This window comes from Carassius gibelio, chromosome B16, assembly GCF_023724105.1.
Source record: "Carassius gibelio isolate Cgi1373 ecotype wild population from Czech Republic chromosome B16, carGib1.2-hapl.c, whole genome shotgun sequence".
NCBI classification, from domain to species: Eukaryota; Metazoa; Chordata; class Actinopteri; order Cypriniformes; family Cyprinidae; genus Carassius; species Carassius gibelio.
In genome coordinates this window covers 10591757-10614513 of record NC_068411.1, presented here as the reverse complement: position 1 = coordinate 10614513, position 22757 = coordinate 10591757, and the positions used below count along the sequence as shown (strand labels likewise).

At 36.6% G+C, this 22757-nt stretch overlaps 1 protein-coding gene across 4 annotated transcripts in view; it reads right to left on the bottom strand.

Annotated features, from left to right (window-relative positions):
• Nucleotides 1-22757, bottom strand: part of grb10b (growth factor receptor-bound protein 10b) — a 99241-nt gene that overhangs the window by 9167 nt on the left and 67317 nt on the right. For all 4 annotated transcript variants that reach the window (XM_052578416.1, XM_052578418.1, XM_052578419.1 and 1 more), the window contains exons 6-14: nucleotides 9620-9776; nucleotides 6335-6450; nucleotides 4325-4399; nucleotides 3750-3887; nucleotides 3406-3516; nucleotides 3130-3228; nucleotides 811-888; nucleotides 329-445; nucleotides 28-94 (exon numbers count right to left, since the gene is read on the bottom strand). In XM_052578416.1, coding sequence (XP_052434376.1) covers nucleotides 28-94; nucleotides 329-445; nucleotides 811-888; nucleotides 3130-3228; nucleotides 3406-3516; nucleotides 3750-3887; nucleotides 4325-4399; nucleotides 6335-6450; nucleotides 9620-9776 — 958 coding nt within the window. The remainder of the gene's footprint in view (nucleotides 1-27; nucleotides 95-328; nucleotides 446-810; nucleotides 889-3129; nucleotides 3229-3405; nucleotides 3517-3749; nucleotides 3888-4324; nucleotides 4400-6334; nucleotides 6451-9619; nucleotides 9777-22757) is intronic.

Genomic DNA, 22757 nt, shown 5'->3' with positions numbered 1-22757 from the left:
TACTAATTTAAACACTCTAGAAAGTACCTCCGCTTAATGATGAGGGGTGTAATGGGCTGGGGCTTCCTAGTATATTCATACGCTGACTTCTCTTCTGAAAAAAGATAGGGAGACATAAACCACATAGTCAATCAACTTAAAATGCTCTACATCATGCTAATTTGATTACAAAACAGTATCTGTATTATCTGTGTTGCCCTGGTAAACACTGCTTAGAAACATGATTTATATTATCTGTAATTCATCTAGATCAGGAAAGAACATCTGTTATATATTTTAAAAATCAAATATCTAAACAATCAAAACAAAGAAGATCATTGGAACCTACTCTCCAGGCATGTCCCTCCTCCATGGCAGCACTCTGAGCCTCCACAGGATTGTCAATCACTCGGCCTATCCTCCCTGAGAAATCCATGGCTACCAGAGAGTTCTCTGAGACACTCCTCTGGAAAAGAAGATCGGAAGTTACAGCGACTTTGTTTGACACATTATAGATGTTTTGTCTTTTGCTTATTATCTAGTCTATATCTAGTACATGTTCTAAACCAGTAAGCAGTAGTTAAAACTTTTTAAGCATAACCTTAACATGCATGGATTGATCTCTGGTATTTTTTTTTTCAAAAATTGTCAGCATTGCATAATATCCATAGGACAAGCTGTAATAATAACTTCACTGCCAACACTTGAACAATCATTCCATAATTTGACATCATGGCCCACATACTGACACGTCTGATTAATGCTCCATCTGTGAGGTAGAGAGAAAGATAGAGAGAATGCAGGGGTAGATTAAGTGAGTGAGTGTCTTACCACGGGTGCTGAGAAGTGTGAAAGCAATGTTTTTCGCTGCTGGGGGATCTTGTAATTTTGATAGAGTAAAATTCCATACTATAAGAAAAAAAAAAAAAGTTAAACAGTTGAAAAAATAATTTTACCCTTACAAAATACCACAATAAAACATAATGCTGATGTACAGAATGCTGATTTGTCATTTTCCCCATTTCAGTACACAACATGTAATACATCATTTACGTCTTATGCATAGAACATAATCAGTCAAAGAAAAGGGTCTAGGTTCTAGATCAGCCTTAAAGTGTATAAAGTGTGTAAAGTGTGTGCTGTTCTAGAACAGCTAAGGAAAGATTGCATGTTGTAGATCAGTCAGGGAAAATGGATATTGGTTTTAGATAAACCTTGAAATGCATATGGGTTCTAGATCAGTCAGGAATAAGGTTTAGATTCTGGAAAGGGTGCCATTTCTAGATGAACATATGAAAGGGAGCAGTTTTTAGAATACCCATGAAAAGCAAAGCATTGGGTTCTAGATTAGTCAGGGAATTAGCAGCTTCTATATTAGCCAAGGAAAGAAGATTTTAGATCAGGCCAGGAAAGGAGGGGTTTCAGGGTCAGCCTGGAGATGGTGAGCATTCTAGATCAGTCAGGGAAGGTTAGCAGGTTCAACTGCAGATCAGTTAAGGAAAGGTTACAAATCCAAAGATTGGCCAGGACAAAAGGTGTGGATTCTAGATCTGCCAGGAAAGGGTGTGGGTTCTAGTTCAGTTAGCTAAAGTTTAGGTTCCAGATTAAGTGTGCCCTTTAAAACTTCCAGTAAAAAGAAGAGGCATCAGATTATTCAGTGAAATTTATCAGGTTCTATATCATTCAAGGTAAAGGTTAAGGTTAAATAAACCAGGGGAAGGATATGGGGTTTTAGAACAGCCAGGGAATAAATGCATGTTCTAGAACAGCTAAGGAAAGAGTGCATGTTGTAGATCAGTTATGGGAAGGATATTGATTTTAGATAAACCTTGAAACTCATACAAGTTCTAGATCTGTCAGGAAGAAGACTCAGATTCTGGAAAGGGTGCAGTTTCTAGATGAGCATATGAAAGTGTGCATTTTTTATAATAGCCATGGAAATCAATGGGATCTAGATTAGTCAGAGAAATAAGCAGCTTCTAAATTAGCCAAGGGAAGAATAATTTAGATCAGGAAAGAACATAAGTGGGTTCTAGATCAGCCTGGAGATGGTGAGCATGGATCAGGTTTTCAGTTTCAACGGCAGATCAGTTAAGGAAAGGTTACAAATACTAGATTGGCCAGGAAAAAAGGTGTGGTTTCTAGATCAGCCATGAAAGGGTGTGGGTTCTAGCTCAGTTAGCTAAAGTTTAAAGTTCAAGGTGAACCACAGAGAGGGTGCCGAGTGCACCCTTTAAAAACTGCCAGTAAAAAAGAAGAGGTATCACAACATAAAGGTTAATTAAGGGAAAATGTACATCCAGCTGGTTATTATCACAGAATAACCCACGACAGTGTTGTATCACCCTGGTGGGGGTTATTCTGCAATAACAACTGGCTGAATGTACATTATCCAGCTTATTACATGGCTACTTGCCACATAAGTAAATAATTCGATACAAAATATCGAATTGAGTTGAAATATTTGAAAGCAAAGCTTCCATGAAGACAGCAGTTGCGAGCAAGCGGCAAGTTCAAACTAGACGGACATTTGACCACGTATTCCACAACATTTCACCACATAAATAATTAAGGTAATAAAAGATTTATTTGTTTACAATTTAAAAAAAAAAATCTTACCAGTTTGTTAGTTCTCTTATAATCCATTACAGCGTACAAAACAATCGTATCAAAATGGCAGCAGCTGCATTTGTATGAAATGAAAGCGCGAGTCCGCAATACCAGGATGACATAAATTGTATGTACACCATTTTGAATCAATTTTTAATATTTTATAAGCAAAACAAATGCAAAGATTCCACCACGAAAAACTGTTCATAGCAAGAGTATAGGGCCGACTTCAGTTACCCGTATAAGCCTGTGTTATCATATTTATTAGCTGTGTTATCACCTTTGACGTATGTCACGTCACTTTTACCGGTTGCTATCGAGGGATACCATACTGCCGAAAGACCCGACTGACCAATCAGAATCAAGTATTCTACAGAGCCATGTAATAAGGTTAAATAAACCAGTGAAAAACTGTGGGTTCTAGCGCAGTCAGGAAAAAGGCTCAGGTTCCAGATGTAACATGGAAAAAGTGAAGGTTCTAAATCAGCCAGGAAAAAGGCACAGGTACATTAGCCAGTGAAATGTGGTTCTACTACCAACCTTGAAGAGTCTGAAGGCCGTCATCCAGCATGTTCTGCTCTGCTCGTCCTCTGCACACAACATCCTCAGTTCTTTCACTTCATTCCTTACTTTGTTAGGCTGCAAAAAATCATAATGCACAACATTAGTCACTCTGCTACTAAAACCTAGTGAGATGTTTAACTGTGTTTTTCTGCAAAGCATTTTTTTGTTGAAAAAATGTATGTTAAATCTTTAACATTTAACTTTTCAGAGCTTATCTAATTTAAGTTCTCACAACAGATCACATGAACTTACTTTTATGCAGAATTCAAAGTCAGTTGGTGCATTGTGCAGCTTTCTCCCTGTTATTACTGTAAAGACATTGCTGTCCTCCAGGTCTGCTAGTAGCTGTAAATGCCTGGGCTCCTGTGAAAGATCAGCCAACAGCTCATGTCATTTAATGGATAAGGAGGGGAGAGGGCACTAAAAGAGCACTCAGAAATGGGGGAGGGGACAGTTCTAACCAGCACCTGATGACATTAACAGAGGCTTGTACATGATACAGACTGGTAAAACAGACTAGGTTTTGTTTCATAAAAATAAAGCAAGCTAAATTTAAGTTTAGGGTTTACATTTCACCAGTATGAAAGATAACTCACCTTTGACGTTCCTTTTGTTGAGAAGTACAACCCTGACCGTCTTAAAAACACATACAGTTTCTTCCATGATTTCCTGCCCATTTCTTTCACATACAAATATCCCTGGATCTCAGGACAACTGTTGGAGTTTAAGAAGTTCTGAAGGTAAAAGAAGAAAATAATTGAAAGTTCTAAAAATCTAACATTTTCTTTTCTGTGTGAACTATTCACAACCAGGTTTTAACAAAGGTCTGAACGTGCTAATAAACCTAAACCTAAATATTTACAAAACATTTTAAACTAGGTATCCAGGAAGGTTATGGGGGACTCGAGGAAATGAGCTATATCAGACTAAAGGTGTGTACTGTATATTAAGAGAAAGGTTATTTTGTAAAAAAAAAACTGTAAATGTAATACTGTAAATAATCAGTCTATTGTGAAAAAATAAATCTGTTGTATGTAGCATATCTTTTTTCACTAACTCAGTTGTCATCTAGATTATAAGAGAGGGGTCTTATCTCGTAAAAAAGCAAAGATGTGTGGGCTGATGTTAGAGCAGTGGGTGATGGGAAAGAGAACACGTGTCAGTGTTGTACCTGCAGGAGCTGAGATGGGGGGATGGTCCCGTTGGTTTCCTGACACCAGGCAACCATTTGCTCTGGGAAGAAGTTCTGTAAAATAAAAATAAAAAATAAACAAAAATAAACAAAAACATGTTTTCTTAGTGATAGATGCTATTTACACTAAGTGCAAATAGCTATAGATTCTATTTTCACTCTGTTAAAATGTTCTGCTATTTTACTACTTTTTGCAAATAGTGGAACTTTTCTGCAACTCAGTATTATAGTACATTATAAAACAGAATGCAATGATAAAGTACTAAGTGTAAATTATAATTTTAATTTAAATTATTTAATAGATGCCACATTTTGGGGACAATAAAGCCCTCCCTACACCTACCCTAACCCTACCTGATACTTTATTTTCAACTTTTTAATTTTTATTGAAAATAAATGCCTTTCCAATGAGATTTGAAAAGGGTCAATCACATCAAAAAGACTACAGCACATGCTTTACCACCTACACCACACTGAAGCTGATGTTTGACAACCATCTTTTGTAGTTTTGACTACCTCAATCACACGCTGGTAGGAAGAGTTAGTGTAAATATTTAAATATAAGTGCCATTTGCACTTAGTGTAAATAGACACTCCCTTTAATATAACTTTTTACATTTACATCTCAATGTTGAGTGTGAATGAATTCAACGTTACAGTATATAAGTCTTATTAGTTGTATGATGCTTATTAAGTGAAAAAAGTCTACTACTAATACTACTAATAATAATATTAATAATAATAATGCAAAGTAACAATAACTTTTCTATGATTAAAGATATCAATCTGCTTGTTTAACATTTTGCCTCATCACAGAGAAAAAATAATCTTCAACACAGGGAAAGGTTTTGTAATGACTGCTGGAAAAACCCTGTCTTTAGTGCTTAAGCTGGATGAAAAAAGAGCAATTATTTGCTATTATTCTAAAAGCTCCTTGGTCCAAAAACCCACAAAACAATGGAGTATTACATAATCTTTAAAAGCATAAGTCTGCCACCCATTGACTTTCTTCTAATGATTTTCTACCACCACTAGGAATTTCAGGAGATTCAGTACAAAGCTATGCATAGTTCAGAAAATAACTCGAAAAAATTAATAACAAATATTATTTAAAGTGCACATAATGTATTAGAATAAAATAAAAATAAAAAATCATTTGTACAGCATTGTATATAACCTGTATAATTCTTAATTACTTACTTTTTATGTCATAACCAACTGAATACATCAATGATCTGTTATGTGTTTGGCAATCCCACAAGTGACTGGACAATCATGGATGAGACAAATGGATAGAGAAAACTATTTGAATTTAGAAACTATTTAGAAACTAATTGCCAGTGTCACATCGGGTGAACATTTTGCAGACTAGCACGAGAATCTTTACAGAAGTCACACTATGTCTGCATTATATTTAATATAATTCGTTTTTTACTAATTTTATGGAAGCACATACATTTTGCCAAGTGTAAATGGGGTGCAATATGATCAGTCAAGGTGCATAAGGTGACTATGTGTAAACAGGCCCAAAGTAAGTGTTCCCAAAGTAAGTGTTCCCAAAGATTCTATAGTCAGTAGCATTCTTGTGTTACAGCATTTTAAAACAGTGTCAAGGGTCAAAAAAAAAATCTTACAATTAAAGCACAGATTTCCTTCCCCTCTCTGTCTCCAGCTGAATTTACAAGAGGACCGAATGTTCCTGAAAGTGTTTGATTACCAGCCCAAACAGTAAGAGGCATGGATTTCTTTTGGTTTGTGTGTGAGAGAGTGTGAGAGCAGCTCACTGAACTGGAATCATGTCACTTGATATCTGCATCTACCAAATAAGACTGAAAACAGTCCATTAATGTGAGGAACTTTCCTTCAGCGATAATCCGTGTCACGTTACTTATGTACCTACCGACACCTACACCTTGACTACGAGACAGAAATAAAAATCATCTTAACCTTATTATGAAATAGTTCAAGTGAGGACTTGGATTAACTTACCAAAGGATTTTTAAAGAATTCATATTTGGCATAGTTCTTCCTGAAGAGAAATTTACTCTCACTGGTCATTGATGCCTGCACTTGGACAACCAGTTCATGGTCTTCTAAACATCTCTCTGTGGAATTATGGAGAGAGAAAAAAAGAATCAGGTTAAAATAAGTCACATACACCCTTCAAGGTCTGTATTGCTCTTCTGAAAAGGTCTGTGTGTATAGACATATGACAAAAATGCATCTTTGTAACCAAAGACTCATGCGTGGTGTAATATTTGCATCTTGAATGACATCATTGTCTGTTAGCATTCATGCAGGCAGACAAAAAATAAACAGGGTGAGCGATCCCTGCCTGATGAAAAGAGAGTTTGTCTGGAGGAGATAAATCCCCCCACACACCACCTCTCTCCCCACTCCCCATTCAGCTTAACCAGTAAAGGGACTTACTGACTTTAAAAAGCCCTCCATTTGATTTATGCATAGATCTCTATTTAGTTTCTCTGTCTTTATCACAATCTCTGTCCTATGGGTCTAAATGTGTAGTTAATGCTACTGTAGTCATGCATGCTAAAAAAATTCACTGTATTCCAAAGTTCAAGTTTGTTGAGCTCTGCCTTGCAAATTTGTATCATGCGAAGATGTGTGACCAATAGAAGACTTATAGCCTACATCATCGTGTGACCTCTTTGCATGCAGAAAAGCAGAGTAGATTCCATATTTTGGATAGTTTATATGTGTTTAGGAAGAATCAAAATGTATTCTTATTTTTTAAGACGTTGTGACATCATATTACAACCATCACATTATCCAAAATTTTGCATCCTCAAAGTCTAGCATGAGCCACAGCTTTACCAAAATTCAGATTGAAAAGTCTCAGATAAAATAAAGTTAGGCAAAAATGCAGAGAAAACAATGATGTTCCATACAAGGTTAAAATAAGACAAATATTCTTCTAAAGTGTAATTTGAAAAAACAAACAAACAAACAACTCAAGGTTTCTGATTTTCAAGCAGTTTAGTGCTTAAGGTGGATGAAAAAATAATGATTATTTATTATATAATTATATAATAAAAAAAGGTTAAAAAACCTTTACTTTTTCCACCATATTTGTTCCTTTCTTCAGTCGATGTGTCTAGAAAGCATATAGCAATTATTCACCCTAACAACAATTTTGTATATGTGTATCAATTTATGCACACTTTAATCCACTTTACGATAAACCCTGTTTATGACTTTTCCCCACAACACATCCATCTTGAAATGGCGCTTGGAGATACAGAAGTACACTGAAGTGACAAGCTTTTCCATCATCCCACCGTTCAATATTTGGCTTAGCAAGGAGAGAGAAGGGATTGCAAAGAGATGATGTCATGAATTCGTTCAACCGCACTTTGCAATATTCTAGCAGAGAGGATCCATAACAAATGAGGAATGGACCTGCTTTGACATTTTAAACGCAGACTGTTTCGCATATAAAATAAAGCATTTGCCCAAACGGTTTGTGTTAGAAAAAGTGAATTAAGAGATAAATAAGATTAATATTATTAATGTAATTGTATCAGGGATACTAAATACCAACACAATGGCTATTTTCAGAGATTGTGCTTACCTAAACAAGTAAAATAAAAAGGTTTAAACTTAAATTCCAAACACGCCTTTTTTGTATGTGTAGCACTGAGAAGTCAATGAGTTCATTTTGGTTAATACAGACTAACAGACCATTCTAAACATGAATCTCTGTTAGGTATTTCTTTTTGTTTAGTTTATGATGCTGTTCACCATGTTTTCATCAGATATAGAAACTGAGGTCTTTTTATTAGTTGCATTAATGTTTAGTTTCCAAACAACTTAATAATAATGTTGATTAAAATATTCAGATACTAACATGTGAAACAATATATTTACATTATCCCCTTTAATATCTGAAACGTAGTTACATTTATTAATGACTTACAATGTAGCTATCTACTTAAAAAAAATTATATATATATATATATATATATATATATATATATATATATATATATATATATATATATATATATATATATATATATATATATATATATATATATATTTAACTTGACTGTAGGTGAACCACATGAAACTATGAGTAGACTTATAGCTTTTGGCAGCTACAGTCTCAAAATTCCCCAAAATTCCCTAATCATCTGTTGGATCTCAAACACTCACTTGGAAACTGAAAGTAAAATAGAACATTGAAAGAATGATGAAAGAATGATGATACAGAGAAAGGAAGCAGGATGTCTGTTGCAAATAAAAAGAAAATGATTTGTTTGCCAAACAAAGCAAATAGTTGTAATGGAAAACGAAATCCTGTCCAGACCACGTACTCGGGTGGCTGAACTTACTGTATGACTCGTTGCCCTGGGCTGACTTCAGTTCTACTAGCAAGCCTCAAGTTCACGCCACAGGTTATTTGAGGTAACCAATTAACACACAGCATGCGTTAGCCTAGAGATTTGTCCACAACATGTGCACTCTGACAGCAATCATCAGCATCAAAAAAACCCAATGACCATGTTTGAGTTTAAAGCAGTACGAGCTAAAGCACTATAATAATTATAATTACAAACAATAAAATACTATTATATAACTCTACATAGTTTGGATGGCAAAATTGGGAGGCTTATGGACTTTCAACGTTCAAAAAAACACTTCCTAATGTTGTGTCCAATCAAATTACATGATTTCATCTACAAATTCATCTGTCATCTTCTAAAATATAGCCAAATTAGGGAGATATTAACATGTCATGCTCACATTCTAAAAAAAAAAAAGAAAGAAAAGAACTATGCAAGGTAAAAGGAAATATCATTTGAACTACTTCAACTATGGCTTAAAATGTATATCAACTTTTATTTTTCTGGTAGTTGAATCTTGGATCATAAACAGCTTTGGTGCTATCTTGGGTCACCTTATAAATTGTGTCCTGAAACACAAAACACATTAATATCCCATGCTCAACTCTAAAATACAAGAACCAGTACCAGTTCAACTCTTGGGGAACTTAACTTCCTGTTATGTCTCTCCGTGAGACGGGATTTCCTCCGGCGACCGTTAATCAATTACCCTCAGCCCGAGGACATAAAAGGAAGAATCAAGGAAGTCTGTCTTCTTCTTTTACATGGTCATCATTGATTTCAACTCTAGCACAAAAGAGCCTGTAATTACTGTATCTAAAGTGGTTCACGCACACACAGACACTTTAAAACAGCTCTATAAATTCACTCGCTCCCCTCTAGCCTAGAAAACTAGCAAGTCAGTTACCGAGTCCCAGGGCTGGATGATGCTCCACAAGAGCCCAACTGTTATCGTCCACACAATGGTTTTTATAGACGAGAAACTGGCACAGGTCTCGCGCCGTCATGTCGGCTGGGATCTCCACCACCTTTCCCATCCCATCCTCGCTGAAGATTTTTATGATCTGAAATACATGAAAAAAAAAATTCAGATATCTTAGATATGATGTTGAGATTAAACTGAAACAACAATTACACATTTCTTGCATGGAAAAACACATTTACATACTGGGAAATTTTACTGCGTCACTAGACAATTTTATTTTCTAGGGCCCCGGCGGAAATAAAATAAACATCAAATAGTGAAACACAACAACATTTTATGTGAACTTATGATATCTTTACACAAAAATAAAATAATATATGTAACTCTTCAAAGGCTTTGACCCCGATTGTAAAGCCATGGTCAAATGCATGTCTTCTCACATACAAATTCAGTGTCTAGACTACATCGTTAATATGTGTTGGAGAAGCTTAAAAAAAGATTTAATTCTAAATAGTTTGGTGCTCGACACTAAACGAGTCGCCTGCCATTGTGTCCCCTGCATCACACACACATACTAGGTTTTCTCGAAAATTCTCTATTCCTATTTGCAACATCGCTAACACATTCCGAGATCTTTCATACGTTCTCTCACCCAGCACACTTTTTAAGCCCACACCACATACATTTAGAAATCCATTCCATCAACCTTTACAGCTTTTCCACGACATTTACTCAGATGAATTCCATCATTCAGTCAAACCGTGGATGTAACCGTTCCCGTCACGCTCTTTTTTTGATTTTTAGTTACAGGTTCTATTTTTCTCCCCACTACAGACGGACACCAACTCCCCAGACTCTTCTAGTCTCCTAGGGGGAGAGGGATTCCGAAGTAGCCAGAAGGAGCTCTAGATTTGGGCTGAGGAGAAATCTTACCTCCCCAGGCCTGAGCAGGCAACAGTCAGAAGAACACGATGGCATTTTCCCCAGCAGCCTGTGTCCTCCTCCACACTCTGAGAGACGAACCAGCTCCCCGAATGTCTCCACAACTCCACAAGAGAGAAAAAAAGGACCGGAAAAAGGAAAAAAGCAGTTCCGATGCTTTGCAGATGCTTCTTCCCGTCAGTGGCTCAGCATATCCTACCTGTCACAATCTCCCTCCTTCTCTTTCTCTCTCTGTCTAGCTTTGGCGCAGGACAGAGCATGCAGATGGCACTGTTTCCAGCTTGGCAGACAACTTGCCTCTGTTCCCCTCACAAAGGGTTACAGCCACAGGCTTTTAGGTAGTGAATCAAACCACACTTCCCTAACCAATCATAGGGCTAGCTCAAGCTGATGTAATCATTCCCACACAGACACAGTCGCACACACAAACTTACACACCCCTCAAACACGCACACACATCGACAGACGCACATACACAGACGTGCAGTCATACGCACGCACAGCCTTAACTTTTCTTTCCCCCTTCTGCATAGCTTCAGTTTCTTTTCACTCTCGAAATGAGAACAGCTCGTCTTTAGCAGCTCGTTTCTTTCCTCTGAAGTGGAGAGGGCGATAGGACCAGACAGACAAAGCTTCTCAGCTGTCTAAACCTTCATTTCCAGAGTCTTGAATGAGTTTCATGTGAGGACTTGTTGAACGTTTTCTTACTTTCAAAAGCCCAGCTTTGAAGTTGTTAGTTTGAAGCCAGAAATTTCTCTCACGATAGGGCAAGACTCATTACAGTTGAAATGAAACAAATGCCAACACTTGAGACGCCGCTCACTGCCTTCCCCCCAGCCAAACTTTATGCCAACATTCCTCCACTAAAGCCGATAAAAAATAAAACTAAAAAGCAAACCCCAGCGGTTTCATTTGGGACCCCTGAATTCTCACAGACAATCCTAAAGACATATGCAAACAAGGAAGTCAGACACAAACTTTAAGATAGCTAATTCAACAGAAGACGGACACAATGAGGCTACACCCACCCATTTCTGTGGAATTTAATTGAGTTTTTCTCTTTAATGGAGTTTCATCTCAAGGTTTGATCTCTCTCTGTATTGACACGCATATCTGCTTGACTGCCCCTGCTAAAATTAACTTTCTGTGTCCACAGGAAACCGGACAGAATGGACGACTCAATCCCTTTCAATCCTTTAGGAGACTATTTCAGTTATGGGGGTGGGGAGGAAGGAAGGCAGCAAGAGGAAGTCGGGGATAGAGGGCTGGAGGGAGTGCTGGAATCAGTCCAGAAGAAAGAGTCAGTAGGGGTGGTAACATAAAAGGTATGCAAACTCTCCAGTGCTCCAGCTGGTCTGACTGCTCCTCCTCTTCTCCTCTTTGTCACTCATCACTATACCATTTTGGCAGTCAGAGGGGAGAAGACTGGGTCCCATATGTGCACTCACCATCTCGTAGCGTCATAAGCTGCAACCATGTCTTGCAATGTACAGCAGGTCCAACATTACCCTACTGACCCATATTACCAAATGGTTACTGTTGGACTTTATGTAGGAGTTTGTCTGTAAATTTTTACATTGTCATCTTGACCTTTTTATTTTTATAGTATAACCATCAGGGACATACCATTATTTAACAAAAATATGTATATCTACACCCCCCCCCCCCCACCCCACTTTTTGAGACAAAGTCATATTAGAGATTTGTTTATTTTTTATCTATTTATCTATTATCTATTTATCTATTTTAAATATTAAATTCTGGACCAAGTAGAAACCAGCATGTAAAGGATAAACCAGTAAGCTTATTTACCAGTCTCCTTCAGCAAATCAAATGTGTGTATGTCATGTCAAATATTACTGTTAATAAGTTAAGTTTTATAATATTATATGTCTCACACACTTTGATTTTTTTATCAACATCCCTGATCACTAAAATTAACAATTTTTCGAATAATATTTTATTGCCCCTGATAGCAGTAGTGAGGACAAACATTACTAAAAGAAGCAAGGAAATGGAATAGAAATGAAGTTACAAACTAGTTTCAAATTTGTGTCATGTGTATGCCATTTGAATATGTGAAAACACAATTAAGATTCATGAGCTAAAAGCAAAGGGCAATCAAAACAAAGATACTGCATTGCTTAAAAATGCTTGGAATACAGACATATGGAGTGCTTTTATGACACCTTTGTGAAGCTTTACACAATATGCTTTTGTTATATGGAAAGAACCGTTGGACATCCTTCAAAACATCTTGTTTTGTAGAAAAAAAATGTAGTATGAGTTTAGAATCACATGAGGGTGAGTTAATGATGACCAAAAGTGTCTGAGCACATATGCTAACTGCTAGGCTCTGACAAGTGTTTGTTTCCAAAACGTAGGAACTTTTTCCATTGCAAATCTGGAAGTCATTGGAATCTTTCAGAGTCCCCAAGAGCCTCCAGAGAGCATAGCTAACTCTCCTATTTACCAAGAAAAACAAAGATTAGTTAGCAATCAGACTGCAATGTGCAAATGAATGCATCAGCCATGAGATGTTCCAGTCAATCCCAAAATAGAAATATTAAGTTACATAACACAATTATATTGTCACGCAAGAGTCTTTTTCCTGACAGTATTGGGGAAAACATATAAGAAGAATGAATGTCTTCAGGTGGTTAATTCATAAGTCAAGTAAGTAATGATACCAGATTGTCATAAAATTGGCATTAATGAAACCAACAAATATTACCACACCTACTTTTCCAGTCAGTAATTAAAGCTGTTAGAGGTAAGGAATGGTGTTAACGTTTGGTTCCAGGCTAAGACCAACACTTCCTGTCTTTCATCTTTCCTGTTTTCCAGTGTGCTCATGTCTCTGAGTCACATAGACTAAATAAATAACTGTTTTAGGGAATAAAGAGCCAATTCTACTGCCCAGTATAGTTTCTTCACATTTTTAAAAAGGAATCAACTGGTTAATTTACAAGTGTCAGCTTCATTTATGTTCTGTATAAATAATATGTTTTATAGATCTGTCCAAGCGCCCCCTGCAACACCTTTCACCAAGGCCCCCAGGAATGAAAACCTTGGAAACAAATCCCTGAACGCTATTTTACATACTTTAGGTAGACATTGCTGTAGAGAAGACAATGAATATGTCTATGTGTGCTTGTGGGACTCTTGTTTTTCAAATCTGCTGTAAAAACATTCAGAAGAACTGTCAGTTTTAGTAAATCTCTACCCTACCACAGTGTCTACACTGTCTACATTATAATCAGAGATGCTGTCTACACTGGATGCTGCGTGGCACGTCGCGAAAAATACCTGACAGAAAACTGCTGCTGCGTTCTATTTATGACGTATTAGCGCAAATTACAAATTTTCAACAGTCGCTTTGTGTAGACAGGCTTTAGCTGTTATGGTGCAGCGCGGCTTTAAAATGGTTTAAATTAATAAAATACACATTATCTCAATATTCATTTTGTGAGAATGATTTATATGACTGTCACAGAGTTGTGGTATCATTTTCACTACAATAGAGAACCGTGCTCTTTAAAAAGTATTTTGAAATGACAGCGTACTTTACCAAGGGGGAAAAAAAGTAAAAGTGATGATACATGTGATGTGTGAAAAAAAAGGTAAATATAATTTGTGATCACTTCAAATCAGGTTGCAAATTATGCAAAAAGTGTGAAAATAGTATAATAATATATAAAATTCAGGGACCCCAGGCAATTGTTTTGTCCCCTAATCACAATCAAATGCACTTTGGACATTGCCAGTAGGTAAGTGAGAGTGTGAACTCTGTGAAAAGTAAATTATTTAATCAAAACAAAAATATTTTAATTGAATTCAACTGAAACTAATTTTTGTCTTCATGCTGGCAAGCCCTTTACACTGAGTGTGAGGTAAAATGCCCTCCTTACCACCTTACAACTGCTTTTATGATTTCTTCTTCCACAAAATGTGTTGCTCTATCAAAGTTTATTAAAAAAACACTAAAGGAGTATAGAGAAAGCACATCCTTAAGTTGTGCCTTAAGTCCCGTTGTACCTTAATATTTACCATGTAATTTACAAGACGCTTGTTGTAAATTATCCATTGAAGAATGTGTGTAAATGACGCATGAAAAAAGAAAAAAACAATTGTCCGATAGGATGACCTCAAAATGCTTTGGAAAATGCCATTGCCATCACTGGTCCTGCAACCTTATAATCCTCCTCTGGCCTGGAAAATTATTGCCTGTAAGTCATCCATTGATAAGCACGGACAGATTCACCCTCCCTCCTCCCCTCAGGTTACAAGTACATTTTTAATGACCAGAATCCTCCTCCGAGTTATTGCGTGCTGAAGGCTAAGGCCTGACTTCTCCTCTAATGAGACAGTGAGACAAAACCAGAGCAGGAACAATCAGAGGGCTCTGGAAAAACATGTTTCTTTTTTCTATAAGACACTGCCAGGCGACCATGGGACTCTAGCTAACCCCTTTATCAATCCTGGCAGCCTGCCTGGGTGACTGTGCTGATTCATGAGTCAAGCATCAAACGCTCCTTGTTTTCTAATTATTGTGTCAGATTGGGTTATACATTTTAACAATATCTGTCTTTATATGTATTCATTAACACACCATGCGGAGGTCCAAATAAACTTGAGGCCTGACTGATCAACTATAATTTTTTGTAGTTTAGAAAAGAACAGATGTGATCTCTGAACCCCTTTTGTGCTACATGAATAAAGGACTACGAGTTGACATTAGAGTAGGTGGATGATGACAGATTATGTGGATAGTGTGTCTTGACTGACTGGTTGGCTTAATTGGACTGAAATTTTTTTTTGCCTCATCTATTAGACTAACATTTAAATTTATCTACAACAATCTATAGAAGTGACATGCAGGAAATAAATTGCAAGATTATATTTCTCACAATAGTTAATTTACAGTCTGCAATTGTTTTTTTTTATTGTTATTATTCAGTGGCAGAACCAGCCTTCCATAAAAATGTAATAACTATGGATGGGTATAGTTAGGGTTTTAATGGTATTACTACTCTTACAGATACTGCTAATCGATCTGGTACTTAACCGGCTTTCTTATCGATACTTTTTGTTATATATGACAAATTAGGAGCTGAATTAACATTGCTTTATATTCTGAAATGTAAAATATATATTTAATGAAATTATTATAAAACGTACATTTGTAAATGCACTAGTGTGCAGGCATTTTAGTGTATTATATACATAAGATACAGTAAGCACATGAACAAAGAAACAAAGTAAAACTGACAAATACAATAAAAACACATATTCTTGCAATAAATACATTGTCTTGCAAAGTGTATCTGACTAGAGTCGCCAGCTGTTTCTTATATGCAACACTATTTAAACATTTGTCTATGATGCATTTTTTGCTATTCACAATTCACAAGCGAGATTGCGCTAACGCAGAGGAAAAGCACATTTGCTTACATTTGCCTGTGCTGTTATATTAAGCTAACTTTATTTTTTATTTAAACTTTGGCTTCTAAGGATTATAGCGGCATTTCTTCTAGTGCAACTCCTTTCCATCACAGCGGTGTGCATTCGTTCCTCCCTAAAACCAAAATATAATGTCAGAATCAGTTCTGCTGCACGATATTGGGAAAAAAATGACATTGCGATATTTTATTTTTCTGCAATATATTGCGATATGAAATCTAATATTTTTTTTTATTATAAACAAAAATGGTGTGACCACACTTACATTCTAATTTTAAATGATTTAAACATCGACATCATCGTGTCAATTGATTAATATGCGCGAAGGAGAGAGAGCAAGACAGCGCTCCTGTTGTTTGAAGACGGTGAGCATGCGGCCGGGGCTCTCTCTCTCTCGCGCGCGCTCTCTCACTCACTCACTCTCTCTCTCTCTCTCTCTCTCTCTCTCACACACACATTCGCCAAGGGCCGGGGAGCAGCTGGCCCGTACAGTTAACGAATAACAGATCAACTACGACAGCCTACATTGCACATCCTGCGATGTGACTATCGTGGATTCGTACATCGCGATATCGATGCTTAAAGGACACATCGTGCAGCCCTAGTGTAAAATTACGTCTTTTCTTTTGCTAAATTGTGGGACATGTTTGATGATAAATTGCTAAAAGCACAATTCGCACATGAGATGCTGTTTCTCAGGCTGAAATGTGTGTGTGTGTGTGTGTGTGTGTGTGTGTTCTTGTTTTTGTGACATATCAGGACACAACTCTGTATAATGACATGGGTATGACACAGGTATTACAAGGAGAGGGTGACTTATGAGGACATAACCCATGTCCCCATTTTTCAAAATGCTTATAAATCATACAGAATGAGTTTTTTTTTTTTTTTTTTTTTTTTTTTGAGAAAGTAAAAATGCACAAAGTTTCCTGTGAGGGTTAGGGTTAGGTGTAGGGTTGGTGTAGGGCCACAGAAAATACAGTTTCTACAGTATAAAAACCATTACGCCTATGGGATGTCCCCACTTTTCACAAAAATAAACGTGTGTGTGTGTGTGTGTGTGTGTGTGTGGCGTGCTCCAAAATAGACAAGAAAATTAAATTTTGAGCTTCGGGTGCATGTCCAAACAATTAAATACATAGAGAGCATTATCTTGGATTCCATTAACTCCATTAACTTGAAGAGTATTCACTTAAACACAGTTTATGTCTTAAGTGGATGAGAACATTTGGGAGAAAATCCTTTGAGTTTCTTAATTTCTCCAGTACTGACAGCAGAACCTTTAACGTCAGAGCATATTGATACTCCGGTCTTTTATAATTTAGCACCCGGACCAATTTAATACAGGGTTTCAGTACCCAACACATTATACCAGCAATTAAACCATTATTAATTTATTTGTATTTTATTATATTGTTATTGGGGTTTTTTTCACCATATTTATCAGCCATTTCTTTTGGGTAGGACTGACAAGTGTAAAACAGACAATAATAATGTCCTCTATCTATTGTGACAAAGATAGTGATTTTGAATTGGACACTCCTGTCAGATGACACAACTCCAAAAATGTAATTGCGACCATATGATTAACCTTGAGCTAAAATAAGCCAGCACTGCCTTTTGGTTACAGTGTCGTCTCTGCTGGGCCAAAAATGCTGAGCTTGCTTCACAACTCTAACTGTAGTCTTCACCACACTGAGGTTTTAATGAACTACAAAAACAGCTGATCATCATCAAAACACCCCCACACAAAGGAGGAGAGGACAGAAAGAAAGAAAAAAGAAAGAAGGTCAAATAAATAAGGTTAAATAAATAAACTTTCATAACTCTTAATAACAATGTCATTATTAAGTCACATAATGTGATGACTTTTGACAAGTTTAAATGCTTTTTAGAAATAGTTAAAAATGCCTTAAAATGCAGTGGACAAAAAGTCTATAACCCTGTCAGAAATAGTGGATTCATAAAAATACAAAAAGCTATCTGGATTAAAAAAAAAAAAAAAGTAAAACAAAGGAACCAAAAAAAAAATAATAATAATAAATAAATAAAGTACATTTGTGACAATGACTATATTAAATCCTTTGAATCTCAGTTGGCATATGTCTTTGGCAAAAAAGCTTTCTTTTTCATCTGGGCCAGCAAGTGGAGGAACAGAGGATCTATATATAGATCACACGGACACTATATGAGTGGATGAATCCCTGCTGTCCGATCTTTTGGCCCCTCATCTCACTCTCAGCCACACACGTAGGCACTAACAATCCAGTCCTGAATGGACATCCTCTTTAGCCTTTGGTATCCAACTGAGATAAAACCAAAAAAGAGCCAAATATTTCCCCAATAGGACCAGGGAGTTTAATTGTGTCCTTGGGCTGCAGGGCCGCTCATTCAGCCCAACAGCAGGTCATTGTCTGTTTGGGGACGAAAACCCAACAGACAAAAAGAATGACATCATTACTTTTGATTTAACAGTAATTTCAGGTCAAGCAGCACTGTAACAATTCTTCACATTCATGCCACCCAGACACTAACTCCTCCTTTCCATAACTAGAGGAACTAAAGGCCATTCACTCACATGGCAGAGATCCATTTCACAGTTTAAGGATTCACACAAAGAGATTCTGATTGATGTGTGATGAAATCTAGATATGTATGATGCAAGCTGGGTCAACTTCCACAAGCTTACCCTTCATCTGTCACATGGCTTGTTACATGCAGGAGCTTAAAGTGGATATCCGTTGCCCTTTGGATGTCTCCAAAAGAAAATTCACTTGACAAAGTCTTATATAAGAGCTTTAGCCAACATAGGCTCATTGGAAATACGTGACTCCACCTTTCTGTGAAACTCAAAAAAACTTACCTATACACACCAATTGCTTCAGTTTCAGGCAGTAAAACTTTTATTCCTTTTTACACAAAATATGATTTGCAGGTCCACTGTTTCGATTAATAAAGCCTAAGTTTCGCATAATTACTTGAGGAATATTATGTTATAAATTCGAAACGATTTTAATATGCTGCGAGATTTGAAAACTGATACTTTTAAACTCGGTGATCACATATACAGCTTCATATGCATGTGTTTTTTAATTCAGTAGGTTTGCTCGGTAGCTCACGTGATATGCAGTTGCACTTCAGAGAAGAAGAGCTCTGGTACGAACCCTATGAAACTACGGTTCAACAAAACAGCTCAAAACTGCATAAGGAAGTTAAAACAGCACGGCTGCATCAACAAATGCATTTTAAATTATTTTTGCATTTGTTAACACTATCGGGTAGGTTTAAGGTTAGGTTATCGGGTGGCTTTAAGATTACAAACCACCGCAATACGTACCTGAAGCAGTGGAATACAAACACAGCAATACGCACCTATATCAACGTAACAAAACTGGATGTTTGACTTTGAAACTGCGCAAAACGTACAGTACAGTCACGTAATGACTGTGATGCAGAAATGTATTTAAAGTCCCGTATTTCGAATGAGCCTGGGTTGGCTTTAGCATCATTCTTAAATTTGAACTTGAACATGGTCAGACTTTTGGCTTTGATCCCCATTGTATTTCTGGGCCTTGCCGAACACAGGGTTAACATAAAATAAAATATTTCATGTAAATAAATTTCTGAAAACTGTCCAACAAATTTCCAACTTAATTCACTTTTTTATGTACAGTATTGTTCAAAATAATAGCAGTACAATGTGACTAACCAGAATAATCAAGGTTTTTCGTATATTTTTTTATTGCTACGTGGCAAACAAGTTACCAGTAGGTTCAGTAGATTCTCAGAAAACAAATGAGACCCAGCATTCATGATATGCACGCTCTTAAGGCTGTGCAATTGGGCAATTAGTTGAATTAGTTGAAAGGGGTGTGTTCAAAAAAATAGCAGTGTGGCATTCAATCACTGAGGTCATCAATTTTGTGAAGAAACAGGTGTGAATCAGGTGGCCCCTATTTAAGGATGAAGCCAACACTTGTTGAACATGCATTTGAAAGCTGAGGAAAATGGGTCGTTCAAGACATTGTTCAGAAGAACAGCGTACTTTGATTAAAAAGTTGATTAGAGAGGGGAAAACCTATAAAGAGGTGCAAAAAATGATAGGCTGTTCAGCTAAAATGATCTCCAATGCCTTAAAATGGAGAGCAAAACCAGAGAGACGTGGAAGAAAACGGAAGACAACCATCAAAATGGATAGAAGAATAACCAGAATGGCAAAGGCTCAGCCAATGATCACCTCCAGGATGATCAAAGACAGTCTGGAGTTACCTGTAAGTACTGTGACAGTTAGAAGACGTCTGTGTGAAGCTAATCTATTTTCAAGAATCCCCCGCAAAGTCCCTCTGTTAAAAAAAAGGCATGTGCAGAAGAGGTTACAATTTGCCAAAGAACACATCAACTGGCCTAAAGAGAAATGGAGGAACATTTTGTGGACTGATGAGAGTAAAATTGTTCTTTTTGGGTGCAAGGGCCACAGGCAGTTTGTGAGACGACCCCCAAACTCTGAATTCAAGCCACAGTACACAGTGAAGACAGTGAAGCATGGAGGTGCAAGCATCATGATATGGGCATGTTTCTCCTACTATGGTGTTGGGCCTATTTATCGCATACCAGGGATCATGGATCAGTTTGCATATGTTAAAATACTTGAAGAGGTCATGTTGCCCTATGCTGAAGAGGACATGCCCTTGAAATGGTTGTTTCAACAAGACAATGACCCAAAACACACTAGTAAACGGGCAAAGTCTTGGTTCCAAACCAACAAAATTAATGTTCAGACCTTAATCCAATTGAGAACTTGTGGGGTGATATCAAAAATGCTGTTTCTGAAGCAAAACCAAGAAATGTGAATGAATTGTGGAATGTTGTTAAAGAATCATGGAGTGGAATAACAGCTGAGAGGTGCCACAAGTTGGTTGACTCCATGCCACACAGATGTCAAGCAGTTTTAAAAAACTGTGGTCATACAACTAAATATTAGTTTAGTGATTCACAGGATTGCTAAATCCCAGAAAGAAAAAAAAAATGTTTGTACAAAATAGTTTTGAGTTTGTACAGTCAAAGGTAGACACTGCTGTTTTTTTGAACACCCCCCTTTCAACTAATTGCCCAATTGCACAGCCTTAAGAGCGTGCATATCATGAATGCTGGGTCTTGTTTGTTTTCTGACAATCTACTGAACCTACTGGTAACTTGTTTGCCACGTAGCAATAAAAAATATACTAAAAACCTTGATTATTCTGGTTAGTCACATTGTACTGCTATTATTTTGAACAATACTGTATCTGTAAGATATTTTACCAATCATAAAAGCTCTATCATCATTTAGGTTGAAAACATGGTTTATCCAAGTATGTGAATATCAATGCTACTATCAATGAAAGATTGATTTGTGTAGTTAGGGTTAATACATTGTTTAACCTAATACAATACTTGTCCTTCCAAACTTATATGATGCTCTTTCTTCTGCGGAACTTAATGCACAAGGTTTGACATTATACCATTTTTGAGGTTTGTGTTTTTGATGTAGTCTGCATACAGTTTGTGTGCACTGATCAATTTATTTGATTTGTACAGGTCCTCAAAGGCAGGTTCATCTTGAGCCTTACTCCTGGAGAGTTTAGCTTTAACCCTCATTAAATGCATCTGATTCAGCTAATCAAGTCCATAAGGATTATTTTTAAACTACAGGTAAGTGTGTTGAAGCATGGTTGGAACTAATCTTTGTGGGACAGAGTTAGGCAACCTTGCCCTACAACAGTATATATTTTGGAAAATGTTTTAGATCTTTTGGTCCATATCATGGAATCCAGTTATCACTTTGAATGAACAGTCTGAAATTTAAGTATAAACAGATTGAAAGTTTATCCACTCTCAAATCTGTGGAGCACCCTAAGGGTACACATTGATGAAGAAAAAAAAAAAATAATAATATTTTTAAATGCTTTTGTGATCATTTGCAAAATATTTCCAATCGATCAAGAAACTTTACTTATGCTTGCAAAACTTGTATTCGCTCATAAAAAGTATTGCATGTCCCCAAGAAACTCTGCTTTGACTCGTAAAAGTCACTCTTTCTTGTTTGTGGAACACAACATTTAGCAAGCAAAAACAAAATAATCTCAATATAATTTTTCCTTCCATATATTTGTTCCTTCACTATGTCCCCTTAGGGTGCTCCAATTGAGAGGGCATAACATTTTAGTCTGTTTAACTGTTCATTTAAAGTGATCACTTTTTTCCAAACTTTTTTCTAAATATCTTCCATTGTATTTCAGGGAAGAATGAAAACCATTAAGTTTGGAAAGACATGAAAGTGAGTAAATGATGACAGAATTTTCATTTTTAAATGAACTATTCATTAAACAAATGTTATGAATTAAGAATGAGCAGTGGTCAAAGGCCTAGGCGATGGGATTATTTGGTGGTTCTTTCATGAACAGATGGTGATGTGGGACAAAGCTATAAAACATTTCAAAAGACTGGCTTGTCTTGCTCAGGCACCACATCAATCAAATTGGTTTAAAGGGTCATATATTTCATTTCCCAACTTGTCAAATATCATGTTTGCTGATGAAAAAAAAGGCATTTGAACTCAATCATCTTCAAATAATGCAAACTTCTTTGTCCCGGCAAGTACTGAAATATCTGTGAGCCACGTACTGTGGGTGCGTATATGATATGAGTTTACTTTTTCCATAAATTCTTTCAAAAT